The sequence below is a fragment of the Micromys minutus genome (genome assembly GCF_963924665.1).
Source record: "Micromys minutus genome assembly, chromosome: 1".
NCBI lineage: Eukaryota > Metazoa > Chordata > Mammalia > Rodentia > Muridae > Micromys > Micromys minutus.
Genome location: NC_137969.1, coordinates 141,206,730 through 141,230,572, shown reverse-complemented (window position 1 = coordinate 141,230,572; position 23,843 = coordinate 141,206,730). Strand labels below are relative to the sequence as shown.

The 23,843-nt window shown below is 36.3% G+C and overlaps 1 protein-coding gene across 1 annotated transcript; it reads left to right on the top strand.

Annotated features, from left to right (window-relative positions):
* Window positions 1–2,163: 2,163 nt before the first annotated feature.
* LOC308422534 (sulfotransferase 1 family member D1) lies at window positions 2,164–23,700 on the top strand (the record flags this gene model as incomplete). Its single annotated transcript, XM_080919172.1, has 7 exons — window positions 2,164–2,311; window positions 11,781–11,906; window positions 13,259–13,356; window positions 17,732–17,858; window positions 19,128–19,222; window positions 21,519–21,699; window positions 23,588–23,700. 7 exons carry the CDS (start codon window positions 2,164–2,166, stop codon window positions 23,698–23,700), a joined length of 888 nt encoding a protein of 295 aa, XP_080775298.1.
* Window positions 23,701–23,843: the final 143 nt, after the last annotated feature.

The following is a 23,843-nucleotide window of genomic DNA, read 5'->3' as shown; positions in this document are numbered from 1 at the left end:
AATCCAAACACGATCCTCTGGGCTCCTCCAGCCTTGGGTCACACTTTTCCACCTCTACCCTCTGTAGCACTCTAGGTTCTGCTTCACTACAATTCATTACTGCTCCCTTTCTTGGTGATCATCCCATAGTACTGGAATCTTTAATTTGTTGGAGTCTTTCCCTGCACCTAGGATTCACCAATAGCCTCACAAAGGCTCCCTCCATAGTGCCAAGCCTCAACTTCTTTGCATGGCCCCTTCTGTCCTGAGCTGTCAATGGCAACTAAGGTTGCACCTTCACCAGTGGTCTTTCCTGTCTTCCCAAGTCTACACCCACAGGAGCACACTTACCCCAATGTGGTCACACCAAATCCAACAAGGCCATAACTCCTAATAATGCCACATACTCCCTGGGCTAAGCATATTCTATCCAACACAGTACTAATTGCTGGGGATCTTTTTAAAAACTTATTATTAATACTGCTTGTTAGGTATACTCTTCAAAGAGTAATACAAAGTCTTGGTTTAGAGGAAATTTTAAAGATAGATTTTTAGAGGAAATAAAACATTTCTTAGCCCATGCTAAATTGGAGGCAGGTGTATTTTGGAGTATGAGGAATGGTAATTTCAAGTTCTTCCCTTACCCATAACAGGTAAGAGAAAAAAGAAAAGTGTCTTTATCTAGAGTCCTGCTGAAAAAAAAAAATCAGTGGAAGGGGAGGCCCTTGGTCCTGTGAAGGCTCAATGCCCCAGGCTAGGGGAATGTCAGGGCATGAGGCAGGAGTGGATGGGTGGGTGAGCACACTCATAGAAGCAGTGGGAAGGGGAATAGAAAGGGGGCTTGTGGTGGGGAAACCAGGAAAGGTGATAACATTTGAAATGTAAATAAATAAAATGCCTCCTCCCTATAAAAAAACAAAAGAAAAATCAGGGTCATTATAATAAGTGCTTCAAAGTTTAGTGGAAGATGTGCAATGTATCCTCAATTGCCTAATTTTAAGTTTATTTTCTTTTTGTTGTTGTTGGTTCTTAATATTTTATTTTAATACTTCCTTTCCTTGATTCCCTCAACTCTCTAAGACTCGTCCTTGCTGTCCTTCAAATCTATGGCCACTCACTCCACCAACCGTTATTGCATGAATATTAATATGACCAGATAAGTCATTCTAATAATACTTGCATGCATGTTTTCATGTGATTTTCCCAGAGAAGACCTAGTTTTACTAGTTTGACTCAGTTGCCTATAGTTCTTTGTAGGAATGGGGCCTGTGAGCCTTTCCCCGTGCATTTGACATGTCATTGGTGTCTTGCTTATAATCTCCATTTTCCCTGCTAAATCTTGTTCACACCCCACATTTGCATCTTTTCTTAATTTGATGCCTACCATGTATAATTTAAATAATTTATCAATTTACCTTAAAGTTTAAAGGAAGGTCATTGTTAATGTAATTTAGGCTGTCTTTTGTTGTTGTTGTTGTTTTGTTTTTATGTAACTGAGTCAGAGTTCAATTTTTATTGTTGGAGGAAACTCCACAGTTACTTTATGATTCTATAAACTGCACCACTTTATTTTCCTGCCAACAGTGTATAAGGATCTCTTGTCTCTACATCCTTTCTAGAATTTATGCAGTATTTCTATCTTTAACCTAAATTTCGCCCTTACTGAAGTATTGCAGGAGACCCCTGCACTGCCTTTTCCAAGATTCACAAGTTGCTTACATTTTGTTTCACTTGCCTCATTGGGTGACATCTAACTATATCGGAGTAGGAGACACTGCGTTTCTCATTCCTAAATAAATCAGTGTCTGATTTCTAAGGGATAAGAAATTATATTATATAACACAATCAAAGAGGACTATGCCATTCTGAGACTTGGAATGGACAGACAGCTCTGATTTTAACAGTCATTTCTTAACTTCAATTTGTAGTAACATTACTGTACATTTGAAAATATTTACTTTAGCATATGCCATTGATATACAAATGGGTATGGTAATATGTTATACGTGAATGATGTGGATGAAAATAAATGGTTATTTGTTCATTCAATTTATTTTCTTCTTTGATGATAATACATCTAATCTGAGTTCATGTTTCTAGAGTATGAGAAGTATTAGTACTAATCAATTAGTAACATTTTAAAGTTGATTGATGATACCATTTCTTAAAATCTAGTCTCCTCAAATGGATAACAAGCTGAGTGTCTTCAGGAGGGAGCTAGTGGATGTTCAAGGTATCCCCCTCTTTTGGAGCACTGCTGAGCAATGGTCCCAAATAGAGTCATTTGAAGCCCGACCTGATGACCTTTTGATCACCACCTATCCCAAATCTGGTAAGAAAAATTTTCCTGTTATTTTTTCTCTCTCTTACAAATTTATTTTAAAAAGAAGAGGATGCATATACAGATTTTAAAAGCATTTTGGCATAACACTATATGAATATTTTTGTCAGTATTTAATTCTTTTAGAGATTTGATAGCATGCATTGAAATCCCACAAGTTCCCATAAGCATAAAGTACACATAGGACAGAATGTAACATGGAAACAGTTTTTTTGTGAGTATAGATTAAGCATAATGACATTTAAATACCAAAAATTGCCACAAGGCTATATTCTTAGCTCTTGGATTATTAATGATTTAAGGTTCAGGTGTACCACTCCCTGAGAGGGTACTATACACTTAGTTGTTTTCTGGGGTTAGTATTCAGTTATCAGTGACTGCATATTAAGTCTGTTGTTTTGTGACTGAGTTAACTCACTCAGGATGATATTCTCAGGTTGCATCCATTTTCTTAAGAATTTCATAAAGTCATGTTTTCAAAGCTGAGTAGTACTTCATTGTGTAAATATACCATAATTTTTGTATCAAATAATATACTGAAAGACATCTAGGTTCTTTCCAGCTTCTGGATATTATAAATAGGGCTGCTATGAACATTGTGGTGCATGTGTCTTTGTTGTATGTTGGAACATCTCTGGTGTATATGCCCAGGAGTAGAATAACTAGGCCCTCAGGTAGTACTATATCCCATTTTCTGAGGAACTGCCAGACTGATTTCCAGAGTGGTTGTACCAGTTTACAAACCCACCAAAAGTGGAGGAGTGTTTCTCTTTCTCTGCATCCTTGTCAGCATCTCCTGTCATCTGAATTTTGATTGTAGACATTCAGACTGGTATGAGGTAGAATTTCAGGGTTGTTTTGATTTGCATTTCCCAGATGGCTAATGATGTCCAGCACTTCCTTAGATGCTTCTCTGCCATTTGATGTTCCTCAATTAAGAACTTTTAGTTTAGTTCTGTACCCCATTTTTAAAATAGGGTTGTTTGATTCTCTGGTGTCTAACTTCTTGAGTTCTTTGTATACCTTGGATATTAGGAGGGAGTGGGGTATTAAAGTCTCCTACTATTATTGTGTGGGGTGAAATGTATTTTTTTTAGCTTTGGTTGGGTTTCTTTTATGAATGTTGGTGCTTTTGTATTTGGAGCATATATGTTAAGGATTGAGAGTTTCTCCTGAGAGATTTCCCCATAATGAGTAAAAAGTGTCCTTCCTTAACTTTTTTGATAACTTTTGGTTGAAAATTTATTTCATTCAATATTAGAATAGGCACTTCAGCTTGCTTCTTGGATCTGTTTGCTTGGAAGTTTTTTTCCCTACCCTTTACTCTGAGATAGTGTCTGTCTTTGTCTCTGAGATGAGTTTCCTGTATGCAGCAAAATGCTGGATTTTGTTTATGTATCCAGTCTGATAGCCTATGTCTCTTTATTAGGGGTTTGAGACTTTAATAGATATCAAGGAATAGTGGTTGCTGTTTCTTGCTATTATTGCTACCAGCGGAGCCTGGCTACCTGCCAGGCAGAATGGCGGCTCATAGAGGCTGGGCAACTGCGATTGGGAACAGAAAATTAGAACTTCTGTTTCCACCCAGAGGCGACTTCCAGAAGCAGAGCAGAGCCTGGCCTACCTGCCAGGCGGAACGGCGGCTCATAGAGGCTGAGCAACTGCTATTGGGAACAGAAAATTAGAACTTCTGTTTCCACCCAGAGGCGACTTCCAGACTCAGAGCAGAGCCTGGCCTACCTGTCAGGCAGAAAGGTGGCTCATAGAGGCTGAGCAACTGGCGACTTCCGGACGCAGAGCAGAGCCTGGCCTACCTGCCAGGCAGAACGGGGGCTCATAGAGGCTGAGCAACTGGTAAGTGGGAGACCAAGACTGCAGGGGAGCAGAGAGATCTCTGCGGAGTGCACACGGAGAGTGCACACCGTACCTTGCTTTGCCCCGCCCTGCCCAATCCAGTGATTGGGAACAGGAAATTAGAACTTCTGTTCCCACCCGGAGGCGACTTCCGGACGCAGAGCAGAGCCTGGCCTACCTGCCAGGCAGAACGGCGGCTCATAGAGGCTGAGCAACTGGTGAGTGGGAGACCTAGACCGCAGGGGAGCAGAAAGATCTCTGTGGAGTACACAAGGAAAGTGCACCCCCTGCCTTGCCCTGCCCTGCTGTGCCTGATCCAGCAAACAAAAACAGAACGTTGGAACTTCTGCTCACACCCGACTACACTGAGGCATAAAACAGGGCTCGGCCCATCTGACACCTGGACCAGTGGAGTACCAGGGACACAGACCAGATACAAGGGAAAGGTAAGAACATATCACTGACAACAAAATGGCAAGAGGAAAGAGAAAGAGTATATCCCAAGGGAACCAAGACAATCTAGCAACACCAGAGCCCAGCTCTCCCATAACAGCAAACACCGGAACTCCAAACACTCCAGAAAAAGAAGACACAGACCTGAAATCATGCCTCAAGATGCTGATAGAGTTACTTAAACAAGAAAGGGAGAAAAAGCAAAAAGATTAAGAAGCTTTTAAAGAAGAAACAAGAAAAACACTCAAAGAACTCAAAGAATGAGAGGAAAACAGAACCAAAGAAATAAAGTAATGGAAGAGGGAAATTAAAATAGAAATTGATACAATAAAGAAAATGCTAAAAGAGATAACCCTAGAGTCAGAACACCAAAAAAAAAAAATCAGGAGTCACAGAAGCAAGCATTTCCAATAGATTACAAGAGATGGAAGAGAGAATCTCGGGGGCAGAAGACAACATTGCAAACATAGACAAAACAGCCAGAGAAGATGAAAAAACAAAAGCTCCCAACCCAAAATGTCCAGGAAATCCAAGACACAATGAGAAGACCAAACCTAAGGATAATAGGAATAGAAGAGGGAGAAGAGTATCAACTAAGGGGCACAGTAAATATCTTCAGCAAAATCATAGAAGAAAACTTCCCTACCCTCAAGAATGAGATTAACATGAGCATAAAAGAAGCCTTCAGAACTCCAAATAGGTTGGACCAGAAGAGAAATACCTCCCGACACAGAATAGTAAAAACATCAAGCGCCCAAAGCAAAGAAAGAGTACTAAAAGCAGTAAGGGAAAAATGTCAGGCAACATATAAAGGCAGACCAATTAGAATCACACTCAATCTCTCAACAGAGACTATGAAAGCTAGAAGAGCCTGGACAGACATTATGCAGACCCTAAGAGAGCACAAGTGCCAGCCCAAGCTGCTATAACCAGCAAAACTATCAATCACCATAGATGGAGAGATGAAGATATTTCAAGACAAATCTAAATTTACACAATTTCTGACCACAAACCCAGCACTACAACGAATTATAGGTAGAAAACTCAATAAAATGAGGGGAACTACATCCTCATAAAAACAAGAAAACTCATAAGAAAAACACTAAAAGAAGAAAGAGACAAAGACACAACTCAATACTTTGTTTTTTAAAATAATTTTTTTTTAAAAAAAAAGAAACTTTGAAATATTATTAAGTCCCATTTGGAGATCTTTGACCTTAGAGCATGAGTTGTTGGTGTTCTGTTCAGGAAATTTTCTCCTGTGCGTATGTGTTCTAAGGTTTTCCCTACTTTTTCTTATTATAGTTTCAGTGTACCTGGTTTAATGTGGAGATCTTTGATCCACTTGCACTTGAGCTTTGTACAAGAAGATAAGAAATAAGGTCTATTTTCATTCTTCTGCAGGCTGAGTGCCAGTTGTACCAACACCATTTGTTGAAAAGTCCATTTTTTTTCCATTGAATGTTTACAGCTCCTCTGTGAAAAATCCAGTGACCATATGTGTGAGGGTTCAATTCTGGATCTTCTATTTTGTTCCGTTGAACAATATGCCTATTTCTGTACTGGTACCATGTAGTTTTTAACACAATTCCATTGTAACATATCTTGAGGTCAGTGATGGAGATTCCTGCGGATGTTTTCTTGTTGTTGAGGATGGATTATGATATACTAGGTCTTTTGTTATTCCAGATGAATTTGAAAATTTCTCTTTCCAGCTCTCTGAATAATTGAGTTGGAATTTTGATGGGATTATATTGAATCTGTAGATTGCTTTTGGTAAGATGGCCATTTTTACAATGTTGATTCTTCCAAACATTGAGCATGGGAGATCATTTCATCTGCTAAAATCTCCCTTAATTTCCTTCTTCAGAGATTTGAAGCTCTTGTCATTCAGTTCCTTCACTTGCTTAGTTGTAGTCACACCAAGGTATTTCTTATTGTTTCTGACTATTATGAAGGGTATCTTTTTCCTAATTTCTTTGTCTGCATGTTTGTCCTTTGAGTAGAGAAAGGCTACTGATTTTTTTTTTTTTTTTTACTTAATTTTATATCTAGCCACTTTGCTGAAGTTGTTTACCAGCTGTAAAGTTCTCTGGTCAAATTTTTGGGGTCACTTAAATATACTATCATGTCATCTGAAAATAGTGATATTTTTACTTCTTCTTTTCCAATTTTTATCCCTTTGATTTGCTTTTGCTGTCTAATTGCTCCTGCCAGCACTTTCAATACTATGTTGAATAGGTTGGGGGAGAGTGAACAGCCTCGTCCAGTCCCTAATTTTAGTGGGATTGCTTCAAGTTTCCCACATTTAAGTTTGATGTTGACTATTGGTTTGCTGTATATTGCTTTTATTATGTTTAGGTATGGGCCTTAGATTCCTCTTCTTTCCAAGACTTTGAACATGAAGGGGTGCTGAATTTTGTCAAATGCTTACTCAGCAACTAGTGAGATGACCATGTGGTTTTTTTCTTTCAGTTTTTTTATATGGTAGATTACTGTATACTATTCCATTCCTGCATCCCAGGGATGCAGCCTACTTGATCATGGTGAATGATCATTTTGATGTGTTCTTGGATTCAGTTTGCAAGGATTTTGTTGAGCGTTTTTGCATCAATGTTCATAAGGGAGAATTGTCTGAAGTTCTCTTTCCTTGTAGGATCTTTGTGTGGTTTAAGAATGAGAGTTATTGTGGCCTTGAAAAATTGGGTAGTGTTCCATCTGACTCTGTGTTGTATTTTGTAGAGTATTGGTATTATGTTGTCAATTAATGTCTAATAGAATTCTGCACTGAATCTATCTGGTCCTGAGCTTGTTTTTGGTTGGGAGGCTTTTGATGACTGCTTCTATTTCTTTAGCTGTTATAGGATTATTTAGATGTTTTATTGGTTCCTGGTTTAACTTTAGTATCTGGTATCTGTGGTGCAATTCATTCATTTCCTACAGATTTTCTAGTTTTGTTAAGTATAGGCTTTTGTAGTAGGATCTGATGATTTCTTGAATTTCCTCAGTTTCAGTTTTTATGTCTCCACTTTAATTTCTGATTTTGGTAATTTGGCTACCCTCTGTTGCCCTGCAGATAGTCTGGCTAAGGGTTTATCAATCTTGTTAATTTTCTCCAAGAACCAGCTCTTGGTTTTGCTGATTCTTTGAATGGTTCTTTTTGTTTCTATTTGGTCAATATCTGCTCTGAGTTCGATTATTTCTTGCCATCTGTTACTCTTGGATATATCTGCTTCCTTTTGTTCTAGAGCTTTCAACTGTGCTCTCAAGTTGCTAGTGTATACTCTCTCCCGTTTGTTTTTGGAAGCACTTGGAGCTACGAGTTTTCCTCTTAGTATTGCTTTCGTTGCATCCCATAGGTTTGGGTATGTTGTGCTTTCATTTTCATTAAATTCTAGAAAATCCTTAATTTCTTTCTTTATTTCTTCTTTGACCATACCATTATTTAGTAGAGCATTGTTCAGTTTTCATGTGTATATGGGATTTATGTTTTCTTTGTTGTTATTAAAGACCTGCCCTAGTTCATGGTGATCTGATAGGATGCATTGGAGTATTTCTTATATCTTTTGAGGCTTGTTTTGTGACAGAGTATATGGTCAGTTTTAGAAAAGGTGCTGTGAGGTACTGAGATGCAGGTATACTCTTTTCTTTTAGGGTGAAATGTTCTGTAGATGTCTATTAATCCCAATTAGTTCATAACCTCTGCTAGTTTCACTGTGTCCTGCTCAGTTTCTGCTTCCATGATCTGTCCATTGATGAGAGTAGGGTGTCTAAGTCTCCCACTATTTTTGTGTGGGGTACAATGTAGTTTTTTTATCTTTAGTAGGGTTTCTTTTATGAATATGGGTGCTCTTGTTTTGGGAGTGTATATGTTAAGGATTGAGAGTTCCTACTGATAAATTTTCCCTATAATGAGTAAAAAGTGTCCTTCATCATCTTTTTTGATAGCATTTAGTTGAAAATCTACTTTATTCAGTATTAGAATGGCTACTCCAGCTTGTTTTTTCGGGCCATTGGCTTCGATTTTTTTTTTTTTTCCTAGCGTTTTACTCTGATATAATGTCTGTCTTTGTCTCTGAGTTTCCTGTATGCAGCAAAATGCTGGATTTTGTTTATGCATCCAGTCTGATAGCCTATGTCTCTTTATTGGGGAATTGTCCATTTATGTTGACAGATATTAAGGAAGAGTGGTTGCTGTTTCCTGCTATTTTTGCTGTTAGAGGTATAATTATGTCAGTGTGTCTACTTTTGGTTTTCTTGCTCAGTTATTTTCTTTTTTTTCTCTATGATGTAGTTATTCTCCTTGTGTTGGGTTTTTCTTCTATTATTCTTTGTAGGGCTGGATTTGTGTTTAGGTATTGTGTAAATTTAGTTTTGTCCTGGAATATGTTGGTCTCTCTATCTATATCTGCTGAATATACTATCCTGGGCTAACATTTGTGTTCTTTAAGGGTCTGTATGGTGCGTTTCCAGGATCTTCTAGCATTCATAGTCTCTGTTGAGAAGTCGGGTGTAATTCTGATTGGTCTGCCTTTATATGTTACATGACCTTTTTCCCTTACTGCTTTTAGTATTCTTTCTTTGTTTTGAACACTTGGCGTTTTGACTATGAAGTGTCAGGAAAATTTTTTTTTCTGGTCCACTCTATTTGGAGTTCTGTAGGCTTCTTTTATGTTCATGGTTATCTCATTCTTAAGGGTAGGAAAGTTTTTTTCTATGACTTTGTTGAAAATATTTACTGTGCCTCTTAGTTGATATTCTTTGCCCTCTTCTATTCCTATTATCCTTAGGTTTGGTCTTCTGGTTGTGTCCTGTATTTCCTGGACATTTAAGGTTAGGAGCTTTTTGGTTTTTGCATCTTCTCTAAATGTTTTGTCTATGTTTTCAATGTTGTCATCGGCCCCTGAGAGTCTCTCTTCAATCTCTTGTAGTCTGTTGGAGATGCTTGCATCTGTGACTTCTGATTTCATTTTTAGGTTTTCCATCTCCAGGGTTGTCTTTTTTTGTGTTTTCTTTATTGTTTGTATTTCCATTTTCAATTCCTTAATCTCTTTGGTTTTGCTTTCCTGTAGTTCTTTGAGTTCTTTGAGTGTTTTTTATGTTTCCTCTTTAAAAGCTTTTATTTGTTTATGATTGTCCCCCGGTACTTATTTAATGGAGTTATTCACGCTCTTCTCAATGATCTCCATCATCATCTTGAGGTATGATTTCATGTCTGAGTCTTCTTTTATTGGAGTGTTTGGCAATCTACTGCTTGCTGTGATGGGAGAGCTTGGTTCTGATGTTGCCAAGTTTTCTTGGTTTCCATTGCTTAAATTCTTTCATATTCTTCTTGCCATCTTGTTGTCTGTGATTATATGTGATCTTGTCAGTGATTAGTAGCTGTCTCTCCCATGGACCTGAGGGCCCGTGGGTTCAGCAAGAAAACCGGTTTTAAAAAGTGTTCAGCTTTTATTGGATAAACAGTGAGTTCTGGTAGCAGTAACTCAGCTTTGTCTTTATGGGCTCAGATGTGGGAGCTCTTGTGGTGCTTTTCTGGTAGCTCAGCCCTGTGCCCACAGGCCCTCAGTACTACTGGCAGGGACCTGGCTCTTTCTCTAGGCCACAACAGACACTTTTCCTGATAGCAAAGTACTTTCCGCTCTCTTGGGACTCCTGATGTGCTCTCCCTGGTTCTATGTGTCAGACTTCTCTCTGGTCCAGTTGTAAGAGGGTCTGTAGAGTTGAACTTCAACCACTGCCTTTCCTGGGCAAACTCGGCTCCCACTGACAAGGTCTTGTTCCTTACTGTGGATCTGTGTGTCTAGACTTTGAGCCAGGGCTTTTTGGGTGAATCTTGATCCCCTATGCCAGCAGTCCAGCTCCACTGAACCAGAGGGCTGTGTTTTCTGTGTGCTCAGCCTAGCCCTCTGTGCACTTTGGTTACTCACAGCACAGTATCTCCAGGCCTGTGTCCCTGGATCCTGGTAAGAACTTTTAATTTATTCACGAAAAATAGTTAGACAATAACCCATACTTACCAACCTTTTTGCCTACAGATATTTGTGAAGCCTAAGCTGAATTTTCTAACAGGTTAAAGAAGTCTTGTGTCTTTCCAGGGCAATGCTGCCTTAGATTATATGGCTGTGCGTTCACTTCCGAAATGCCAGGAAGTATCCTAGGAATGTACTTGAACCCACAATCAGTCAAACTTCCTAACTAATAAATGCCCCAATATCAACTTTTCTCTATATTTCTACTTAATTTCTTACTGGAAAAAACAGCTAAACTGGAATTTAGGATATTCTGATCTGCCAGGATTAAACAGTCAGCATATGATTACAAAGTCTTAGGAATTAAGTAAATTTACTATATGACTCTTTAATATAAAACATCAAGGTAGTTTGGGCCATTTTCTTCTCTCATTTACTTTCATTTCAATTAATTTTCCTAATTAGCAAACAAATCATTGAATTTAGTTCTAATACTGCCATGTATATTTATCATTTCTAGTGTCTGGAAACCACTGAAAAGTGTACACAAATACATTTCATTCATTAAAACGGCACAACATTGATTGAGTAGTATATTTCAGTGTTTCTGTTACCCTTATGAGAACAACTAAAAAGTTAATTTTCTGATTTATTATATTTTTTCAACAGAAATGCTTCACTCACTTGATAATCAAACCACATTTGCTTTTGATATACACATGTATACAATGTTGTCACATTATTTTATGTACTTTTGTGAAGGACTGGTGAGAAATAGTGTCATACTTGTCAGAGTGAATCACTGTACTGAGACATCCTGATCATTACAGGCTAAAGTTTTTTGTGCTCTCTCTTCACACCTTCATTTTATTTTGATCATCTTTATTTGATATTCCCTTCAAGTCTGAGTGCTAATGGTGTTTTTATATTTATAGGAAATACATGAGCTGATAATTTCATCAAAGTTGGCTATTCCATCTGCCCATTCAACCTGGGGTCTAACTCAAATGTATTTTAGAATATTTTCATTTAAATAAAATGATTTTTGAAGTATGATAAAGGATGTGAAAAATAATATACCTCTTGTTTGTTTGTTTCAGATATTACAAAAGACCTCTGCATCTCTTGATTTTCTCATGTTATTTTCAACAAGATACTTATTTTTCTCATTTCCCTCTTAGGAACAACTTGGATCAGTGAAATACTGGATTTGATTTATAACAAAGGGGATGCAGAGAAATGTAAGCGGGATGCAATCTACAGAAGAGTGCCCTTCATGGAGCTTATAATTCCTGGAATAACAAATGGTATTTTCTCAGAATACTCATTTTTACTATTGAAATAAATACACCTGTGTTTTAGTGTGTGTAAAGGGGCCAGGAACAACAATAATACAGAAAGATCAATCACTATGAAATTCTTAAGTGTCTAGAGGAGACATTAGAATTTCATTAGGCCCCATTTACTTAAAATTAACATTTACATCTTGATCAACCACAAATTATTTAATATATGAAAGCCTATTGTTTAATTTTCATGTCATATTACAGGTCTCTCTCTCTCTCTCTCTCTCTCTCTCTCTCTCTCACACACACACACACACACACACACACACACACACACACACACACATTGCTGATGCCAAGAAGTACTTGCTGACAGGAGCCTGATATGGATGTCTCCTCAGAGACTTTGCCAGAGCCACACTGATAAAGATTAAAATGCTTGCAGCTAACCATCAGACTGAGCACAGGGACCCCAAAGGAGAAGCTAGATAAAGAACTCAAGGAGCTTAAGGGGTTTGCAACCCTATAGGAAGAACAACAATATCAACCAATCAGACCCTTTTAAGCTCCCAGAAACTAAACCATCCAAAATGTACGCATGGGGGGTACCCATGTCTCCAGCTGCATATGTAGCAGAGGGTGGCATTGTCTGACATCCATAGGAAAAGAAGCTCTTAGTCTTGTGAAGGGTCATTTCCCCAGTGTAAAATAATTCCAGGATGGTGAGGAAGAAGTGGGTGGCTGGGAAGGAAAGCATCCTCATAGAAGCAGAGGGAGGGGGAATGGAAGAGGGAGAACTGTGAAAGGGGATAACATTGAAAGGTAAATACATAAACTATCCAATAAAAAAAATAAAAAACTGAAAAAGATTATACATTATAAAATGGGGATACACTTCTTTGCATTTTGTAAGGTCTTAAAAAGTAGAAATGGATAGTATGTCATAATTCCATCATAGAATTTGAACATGAGAAAGATAGAAGAGAAATCTGAAGTACTTTCATCCAACCTTTTTTTATTGTACATGAGATAAAAGAATAAAGAGGAAACCTGGAGACTGGCTCAAAGTTGCATTTTCTGTTCCATTTTTGTATCAGAAAGAAGGAATGTTTTTCAGACAGACATGAAGACCATTATACCATCACATTTACAAAGCATGAAAGAGCTCATTTAGCCATAGCTTTTAACAGTTTGTATTCTCAGAGATTTTAAGAAGATGTGAAGCTGTTGGTCCATTTAGCCAACAGAGTAGAAGTAAGAAAAAGAAAAAAAAAAGAATTTTATTAAGCCGTTAATGATTAGAAGATTGTAGGTTGAGTTGGAAATGAGCCGTGTCAATGTAAACATCTAATCGATTTATATTGTGTGTGTAGGTGTTGAGATGCTGAATAACATGCAGTCTCCTCGACTAGTGAAGACACATCTACCTGCTCAGCTGCTTCCATCCTCATTTTGGAAGAATGACTGCAAGGTAGCAAGTGAAAATAATCGTTCTTTGTCTTCTCATTCCTTCCATTCATTTGGAAATTTTTTATATATGTATATAATTATAACATTTCCACCTTCCATGTCCTCCCATTAATTCCACCCATATTCTCTTTCTTTTTGTCCATCAAATTCTTGGCTTTACTCCTTTAACTGTTTTTCTACACACACACACACACACACACACACACACACACACACACACACACACCATACACAAACACACCCCAACACACACAAATTTAAACACACACATACACGCCAGATCAAAGAAGAATGTAAAATATTTTCATGCAGTCCTTTCATATTGTAAATACAATAAAAGGATGAAGAAAATTCCCCGGACATTGTGTGTCCAAGGCCAAGGTCTCCTGATATGACCACAAGGATTTAAATCAGGTCAGGTTGGAGGAGCCACAGCACAACAGAGCCTGTGACAATTTCTTTGAGAACAATCAGATTTTTTTATCCCTTCATCAGAAACAGAATACGATGGAAAATTACAGGATCAATGTAGTTATCGTCACCAGGATCCAGTGAAATCTGCAAGCTACACAGGGTGCACAGGATTCATGCCAAAGACCAAGTTCCCTGCCAAGTCTTCATGCTTCCTTGACTACTAAGGGGACAGACAGAGGAACAAACTGGCCTGAATACTTCCCTGCCTGAGTGAGAACAAGTCACAAACTTGAAGGAACACTGTGTTTCAGGAGCCAGGAACTCTAACCTGAAAAATCTATGATGCATGCATGCCTCTCAAGGCAGCTCAGCCAAGCACAAAGCCATGGCTCCCCACAAGCCCTATATTTTATGTTTTAAATTCAGGATATGCAAATCAATCTTTAAAGCAAATACAGAATACCAAAGCAGCCTCAAGGTTTCCCAATATAAGAGGATTAAAACCTCCCAGCTACATTTCATTTTTAAATTATTTTTATTAATTATTCCACTCATTTACATCTTAAATAACATCCCAGTTCCCAGTTACACTTCCATCAGCCTCCCATCCCCCATCTGCCCTCCTTCCTACTCTATGCCTGTCTGAGTGCTACCACACCCACCTTCACTCTCCTGCTCCACACTCCAGCATCCCCCCTAAGGTATCAAGCCTTCATGGGACCAAGGGTCTCCCCTCCTGCTACTGTCAGGCAAGGCTATCCTCTGCTACATATGTACTGGAGCCATGGATCTTCCAGGTACACTCCTTGGTCGGTGTTCTAGACTCTGGGAGAACTGAGTGGTCAGGACAGCCTATGTTGTTTTTCCATTGTGGTTACAATCCCCCTCCTCTCCTCCAGTCCTTCTGCCAGTTCCCCCACTGTGGTCCCTGAGCTCAGTCAGATGGTTGGCTCCAAGTATTCACATCTGCATTGGTCAGTTGCTGCTGGGATTTTCTTAGGAACCACCGCACTAGGTTCCTGTCAGCGAACACCTCTTGACCACAGCAAAAGTGTTGGGTTTGGTATCTGCAGTCATGATGGATCCCGAAGTGGGGAAATCCCTGGTTGACCCTTTTTTCAGTCTCTGTTCCACTTTTTTTGACCCTGTTCTTCCTTTGGACAGAAACATTTCTGGGTTAAAGACTTTGAGATACGTGGGTGTCCCCATCTCCATTTCTATGAACCGTCATTTAGAAGTCCGATCCGAGACAGAAAAATAATGACCAAGAACCTTTGCCAGGTTTTTTGTAACAAGGGAAGAAGGGGAATTATCTAACTTTGAATGCGTAAGTGATCATGTGATCATAATTGAGTGACCAGTGGCGCCACCTCCAGCTCATCCTTCTCATGCTCCATCTTGATCTCTTTTCTGTGTCCTTCTCCTCCTCCTCCTCTGACCCTCTCTACCTCCACCTTCCCTTCCCCTGCCCAATCACATGCTCTCCCCTCTATTTTACAAATTAAAATGGGAACAAGGTTCTGATGAAGTCACTTGAGTACTTGACTAGGCAGCCCTACTTGAGGAAGTGGAATTAACATCAAAATACAAAGGGCTGCAGAACAATGCACAACAGTATATTATGTCTGAGTCACTGTCAGATTGTCTCTCATTTGTAATTATTCACATCTCCTTCAACTGCTTTTAAAGAATTGATAGTTGCATAATACTAGAACAGATTGATTGAAATTTATATGAATTGAAATTTATATATAATTTTATAAATTAATCAGTTATAAATTAATATTCATAATTGCATATATTTGCAGATTAGTAGTCTATAAGCAATCCAGCATAATTTGTAAACATTTTATTAACTGTAAATAATTTATAATTATATACATTTATACATTTGTGATTTTATTTTAATAAATTTTTCAAACAAAACATTTAGAATTGTGCTTCACAAATATTTAAGAAATGACCATATGTATGAAACTCAAAGTACTTTATTGTCAGCATCCCAAAAGTTCAAGCCCAACAAACTTCTAATTAGAAGCCTTTTTGTTCTCAAATTAAGTAACTTTCCTCTTTGTCCTGTAATTATAAACTGGAACTATTGTGAAATTCATTTTCATTTTTCTCAATACTTATGTGAAATCTATTCCTCTGTCTAAATTTTTTGTTCCAGTGCATTACAAGAAATAGGCAAACTAGTCATTTTGGTTTTTGTTCTTTTTTTCTTTTTTCTTTTTCTTTTCTTTCTTTCTTTTTTTTTTTAGATACACAAGTCTCAGATTCTATTCTGATCATTTAAAACATAAATTATGGAAATGAAGCTCAAAGTCTAAAATTTGATGAAAGCAAATTTAAATTTATTTTAGATTAAAGTGTGAGGACCAATAAGATACAGCATCAAAAATGTGTGACTCCTTAAGAGTTTACTGACAAAGAGTACTGTTGATATTTGGTTGAGTTCCTGCTAACTGTCAGCAATAGAAATAGTTTTGCTTTGCATAGCATATGTCTTTTAGTGTATATATGCACATTTTCTCCTGGGTACATATTCAGAGATGGAATCGTTAAAACCTAATGTTCTTACTCATTTGAATAATAGATATTTTAAAATAGCATTGGAAGTATTTAAACGGATGAAGAACAATGGTAACTAAATTACTTCATCCCTTCATTAACATGAAATAGGTAAAACCTTTTGATTCACACTGATGGCTATGCAGGGGTCTATTTTGTACTTTCTTGCTGAATAATTAGATTAGTGCCTTTAATGTGGCTTATTGAATACTTTTATATCTTCACACACACACACACACAGAGATAGAGAGAGAGAGAAACAGAGAGATAGAGACAGAGAGATACAGAGAGAGAGTCACAGAGACACAGAGACACATATCAACAAGAGCCTAAGAGAGAGAATGGTTTATTTTTAGGAGTTTTTGAGACATCCTCAAAGCATCCTCTCTATTATAAAACAAGTCAAACATCTTACAAGAAGGATATAGATGATGTTGCTAGATGGTTTGGGACTTACTACCACAGTTTATTGAAATTGGGATAAGTAATAGCTGATAATGCTTACAGGGTTCAATATGTATACTAAAATTTATAAGCTACAGTATTCATCCTGTATGAGCCTATGACCACATCCCTTCCAAACTTATTTCAGTCCACTCCATTTCTACCCTTGTCAAGTTCCAAACTTAAACAAGCTACTATCTGTGACTTGAGAGTGTGAAAGTTCTCACTTTGTTTATCCGTTGGAAGAGAAGGAAAATCTAATCATAGCTGCCTAAAGGTCTCTTTCTGCACTTAATCTCCTAGGAGTCTTCATATTTACTCCATGCATGTGAAGAGTGCTAGGCTCAAGGTATTTCAGTAAATGAATGCTACAAACAATTTCCTCAGGAATACCCTGACAGATTCTCATTCTCTCCTCTCTCTCTCTCTCTCTCTCTCTCTCTCTCTCTCTCTCTCTCTCTCTCTCTCTCTCTCTCTCTCTCTCCTCTCTCTGTATAATGTCGGGATATGAGTTTCTGAATTTGCTCCCATCTGCTGCCAGATGAAACTTCTCTGATAATGACTAGACAAGGTGCCAATCTATAGCTATAACAGAATGTCATTTTATTGCTTAGTTTTTCCTTTTGTCAGTGGTGTTTGGTTCTATCCTAGGTCTCTGAGCTACCTAGTCTCAGGATCCTGGCCATCCATGCATTGTAGAGCACAGGCTCCCTCCCATGATGTGGCAAGAAACACTGGTTGGCCTGTCCTACAAGTTCTGGGCAACCATTAACCCAGCATATCTTGTAGGCCAGACAGGTTGTAGGTGGATGTTTTTGTGTTGGGCATATGTGCACAAATATCATGATTGGAACTATAAAGAACAAATAAAAGGACTGTTGTGTAAGCAATAGTTAAAAACCATTAAATTATAAAAATAAATGCCAACCTTTCATTCACCCATACAGATGATCTATGTGGCAAGGAATGCCAAAGATGTGGCTGTTTCTTACTATTATTTCTACCAGATGGCAAAAATGCACCCAGAGCCTGGCACCTGGGAAGAGTTTCTTGAGAAATTCATGGCTGGGAAAGGTGGGTCCAAGTGTTCCTTTAATCATGATTTTATTACTAATTGGGCTTTTTCAAGGCAACATAAAGTTTAAAATACTAATCTTATGTTTATTATAAAATTAATTTTTATCAAGCCATGTACTAATAATACACTGGGGAGTGGAAAGAGAAATAAAAGTTGTTCTTTTTGTCTTTGAGGAGACTTTTGGGTAATTTATGGCTCATATGGTCTCTAGTTCTGTGTTTCAACACTTTGTAAGTTATGAATGGCTGCTGGAAATTTATTTAACTACTTTCAATCTCAATGCCTATGTTGTACTATTTTAATTGTGTGCATATTACTTGGATTCTATACTTTAGCATCCAAATCTCTTTAGTGACAGTTCTTTAACAGACAGTCTCTTTTTCTATCTAATGATAGCAAATGTAGGAAAATATCTCAATAGACATATCAATCCCAATATAAACCTCTTCTTGGAAACAAATTGTGTAGGTGACATATAGCACAGATTTGTTACCCGTCACTGCTTTAGCTTATATGTGCTTGCGGTATCAATGCCATTGTCGTTATAAAAGCCTGAAGGCTTCCCTTAAGAAAAATGTACGCTGCTCTCCCCATTCTTGTTGTGACTTCCCATTTATGTCATCTTATTTATTCATGACTCCAACGTATCTCTTATTTTTTAAAATAGTCAGACCCTGCAGCCTTACTTATGTGGTCTTAGTTATATTTATCAAATGTTATATTCATTTTCGAAGGGGTCAATAACAAATTATCATGATGAGAGGCTCAAATGACAGAAATATATGTTTTTGCTTTTTTAGAATCCTCAAATCACAGGAGAAAGTGCAGTGACTGTTGTATAGCATTTTTCCTATAACTTTGCAGGGCTCACTGTGCGTGGTTGTTCTTGCCATGGCCTTCTATATTAGTCTGTCCATCTTAGATTAACTCCTTTACCATAAGGAAATTTGTCATGATCAGAAACTCATTTTTCTTACTGTTCTGACCTATCATTTAACTACAGTTTAATTATCAGGTATGAAGTGTAGACATTGCCGTATATAGCTTACATGATTTACCTTGTAACAAGATAACTTTTACTTTTTAAAGTAGATTTCAAATTCTATGAAAAATGCTTAGTCCATGTATGCTTACTTCTATAACCTGCTTTTTTTGAACTATAGGAATTTCTGTACATGAACAGATAATTATGACATGAAGACACACTTAGCTATACCTACTTCATGAAAATAGTTTTTAATTTTACATCTTATCTTTAACTTTAGTGAGCTTTGGTTCCTGGTATGATCATGTGAAGGGCTGGTGGGAGAAAAGAAAAGAATACCGGATCCTTTACTTGTTTTATGAAGATATGAAAGAAGTAAGTAGATAATTCAATATATTTTTTAAACCTATAATTTAATTTGTTTGTCTATTTTTTCTTTTCTTCTTAATCTATAAGCTTAGTTAATTTACTTTTAGCTCTGGTCCTGTCATGCAATATGAAGTAATTCAAACCTACCCTGTTACTATTGATTATTCAATTAAGTAAAATAATAATAATAATAATATCTGAAAAATTTTGTGTGGTTCCACTTATGTGTTCAAATAGCTTATTAGCTTCTAAAATATAAAATTATTGAGATATTGCTAGAGTCTATTTTTATTTAATCCTTTTATGTCTATCCAGCTGGGTTCTTTCTGTAACATTTTTTCTCATGATGTATACATTAATGTATACATTAAAAAACAAAACTTTGTATTTCTTTTCAGATTACCACTACTTGACTATTGAAGTACATACCAACTAAATTTCATGAGGCATGTTGACTCTCAAAAACAATGTCTAGCAAGCAAAACTGAAATTATAGTTGATCAGCCCTAAGTTTTTGGTTGGCTTGACTCAGCTGATCTTGTTTCTTAGACTTTTACCAAATCCTTTACAAAGAATAAACCATCTCTGGTTTCAGAATCTGGTTCTGTTTCTATGGAAATCACCTCATTTTCCACATGTTCCTTTTCTGCATACTCAAATTTATAGCTGCTCCTATAGAGTAAGTTGAGTTTATAGTAGTCACGATGATTACATAGTGCCAAAGTTACTTTTAGGAAATGAGCTTTTAGGAAATGAGGAGTCCTACATATGAGTCTTTATGTGTTCATATATTAATTTACATGGAAACTCACTTACCTAGTTTGCTAAGAGGTTGTCAAGAAAATGAGTTTTAGTTCCCTAAAATATGGAGGATAATTTTTTCTTAAAATCTGCAAATAATCTTTATTATAAAGTCAAAATAAAAAATCGTTGTGAGTGTCCATCAACAAACAAATGAGATAATATATTTTACATGCTGAATATAATAGTAGTCAGCCATTAAAACCATTAGCTCATTTCATTCATGACAACATATGTGGAGACAAAAAACAATCAATATATCCTAAAAATTTTAATTAAAAGAAAAAAAATAAATCAAAGAGGGATCTCTTGGTAAAGAGATCTCATAAATAAAGACACACAATTTACATAGTTGGCAGAGAAGGTACAGAATTCCTTTGCAATTAAAGACTCTCTGTACCGTTAGATCCACCTCAAATATTTTCGTTCTAAACTTAATCATCTCTCCCTTATCCATCATGATTTCCCCTTCATTTGCATCTGAATGACTTGACATAGAAATGACTTGGAACAGCTCTCTTACATCACTTCATTTTCATATTCTTAATATGTATGTATGTGTATATATGTATATATGTATTAAGTATATGTAGAGATTATAGACTGTTTTTGACTGACTGCTAGAATATTCTTGAGTTATATAATCTATAGTTGGTGTTATATTTTAAAAAAAATGACAGCCATCAGAAACAATGACTTAACCAAATTCTTAAGAAAATGGTTGCATCTAGAGAATATCATCCTGAGTGACATAATCCAGTCACAAAAGAACAGACATAATATGCAGTCAGTGATAGTGGGATGCTAACCCCAGAGGCTCAGACTGCCCCAGAAACAACTCACAGACTATGTGAAGTTCAAGAAAAAAAGAAAAGAAAAGAAAACAAACAAAAAAAAAAAACAAAAAAAACAAAACATCATGCTCAATCCTTACACACCAAGAACACGTTGACTAATTCCGGGTTACACCCTGTTTTACATGTACATTTTGCTCATTGTAAATAGTAAGACCTTAATGCAGAGTATCAAACCTTAAAAAAAAGAAAAAAAAAGCCAAGCACTGACACAATTGTATTTGTATACATTTATGCAAAAATGTTTAAAATTTTTTTTATCTTTGTTTTTTAAAATAAAGTTTAAAAAACAAAAAGCAAAAAAACATCTTAAAAATAAAAACGAGATGTTTGCAGATATTCCTTACCTAAAATAGCAATTTATTTCATTACTATCAATTATCCTGAGATTTTATTATATTTTAAATATTAATATTGAGAATCGACCCAATCAGGTTTTTTTTTTTTTTTTTTGGAATGTCATAAAATAAAATCTACTCTTGCTTTTAGCTCAGGGTTAGTGCATTGAATGACCAAAGAAATCACTTTGCATAAATCCCCCAAATACCTCTCTCACTAGTTAAGCTTAAAGAGAACCTTAGTAAGTGCTTTCCTTTCTTTGTGACTAAATCTAACTGAAATAATCCTTTTTCTCTTTTCCATTTCAGAATCCAAAGTGTGAAATTCAAAAGTTATTGAAGTTTCTAGAAATAGACATGCCAGAAGAAACTGTAAATAAAATCCTCTACCACAGCTCTTTCAATGTGATGAAGAATAATCCTAGTGCAAATTACACTACCATGATGAAAGAGGAGATGGACCACTCTGTGTCGCCTTTCATGAGAAAGGGTGAGAAAAGTACAAATTATTTCTGTATAGTTTCAGGTCATATCGTGGAAGGTATAGATAATCAGAGCAGTGTGAAATTGGAAGAAATTAGAAGCATTTAAGAATGCTTAAGAAAAGGAAACTAAAAAGTAGATAACAAAAGCCTTAGAAAAATAAATCTATTTTATTGTACATCATATCTGTGAGATGTAATGAGAGATTGAAAATGAAAAAGTTTGTTCAATGTCCTGTGCAATAATAAGTCTTGATATCATTGCTGTATCCAAGAATGCTCTTCATTTTTCTGAATTATCTAAATATGTTTCATCTTCCTTAAGTTAAAATGACTGTATTGGGGATCTACTGAAATGAAGTTATCTGATGAGTGAAATTATTAACTCTGAAATTTTGTTATTGTCAGTATGTCCTCCACATTTAACTTAATATTACTATTTTGTGTAAAGTAAATATAAAATTTTGTGTATATGTTTATATGCATCTGTGTCTATGAGTAGAGAACAGAAATAGATCAATAAACAGATAGATAAATGATAGATGCCATATGAACAATAGATATATAGATAGGTTATAAATACATAGGTAATAGATAAATGACAGACAAATATATAGTTACATGATAGTTAAGTAAACATGTAATAATACATCTATATTAACCAACATTTCTATTAAACCTCACAACTCTGAGAAGTCAATATCTTATTCATAAGAATTTTTAAGTCAATAATTTAATCACAAGATTTTTTTTATTTAAGTGATGTGCTGATAGGTGTGGTCACTGTGATCCTGCAGTTTTTCCTTTTCCTGTCTCAGCTTTTTGTATATGCTCTTTTAAAAGCCAAAGCCAAAAGCAGGGCACACAGCTGCGACATGTTGACATGAGATCAGGCAAATATACACGCTTTCACCATCCCAACCCTAAGTGCAGAGTTACAGATTGAGGAAACAGTCACGTAACACCAAATGAGTAGAAATGAGGCATTTTCTAATTGTACAGAAGAATGTGGTAAAGTTTAGAAAACTTCCTGAGATTTAGAAGTTTGGGTGAGGGTCTATAAACACAAGTAAACAAACAAACAAACATGATTCATAAGATTTTCTAGATTTTTAAACAAATTCTCTCAGTTAAGGAATTATGGGTAAGTGTGACTACAGAGTCTCAAAGTATGGTTCTTTTGTTTCTCAGGAAACAAGCATTAGAAGACATGTTGATTGGTACAGATAGGAAACAGCTATTGGTGTTTAGATGATCTACAGTTTAGCTGGAAGCATCTCCCTTCAAATCCAAGGAATTTTCTGGATCAAATGTTTCCAGTTGACATGAAAAACTAGGTTTTTAATTGTGACTTCTATGTCACTGTGAAATATTCTGTGAAAACTATAATTTAAGCAACTATTCCTTCTATCCTTCTATAAGGATTTGTGGTGTTTTAAATATATGGAAAGCTCAGTAAATATAGTAAACAAATATGCTTAATTACATTCACACCAGTAATTTTCTATCTTGTTTTATGTTTTTTTTTTCCTCCTAAGTCATCATTTGACCCTCTGAACCAAAGCTTTCAATTGAGAAGTCTCCTTTATTCTTTGCTACCAAGGGTCTTACAGCCCAAGTATTGGTATTGAGATGATCAGGCAGTGTATCAACTAGTGGAATTTCTTTAAGATACTTAGGAATTATTATTTTTAACATAAGATATTTGTAAAATCTATAGAAATTGGAAGGTTAAGAAGTAGGTCTAGCAATTAGATATGGTTGGAATTGAAGAATATAATAATGAGGCATAGCAGAAGTTCAAAACCAATTTGTTACACACTCAATCTGGGAAATCAAACTTCTATTAGATATTTAATAGTAACCCCAAATGCTTTTGCATTATGTTTTTTACAGGCATTTCAGGCGATTGGAAGAATCAGTTCACTGTAGCCCAGTATGAGAAATTTGAAGAAGATTATGTCAAGAAAATGGAAGAGTCAACACTAAAGTTTAAATCAGAGATCTAGGGAGCGTTTGCATCTCGCCAGTCTCCTTAGTGGGCACTAAAGTTATAGTAAAAGCACATTCATGGTTCAGTGAAAGAAAATGTTATATATTATTTTTCTGTATATGCTAAAACTCATGGTCTTCAAATATACAAAAATCAGGT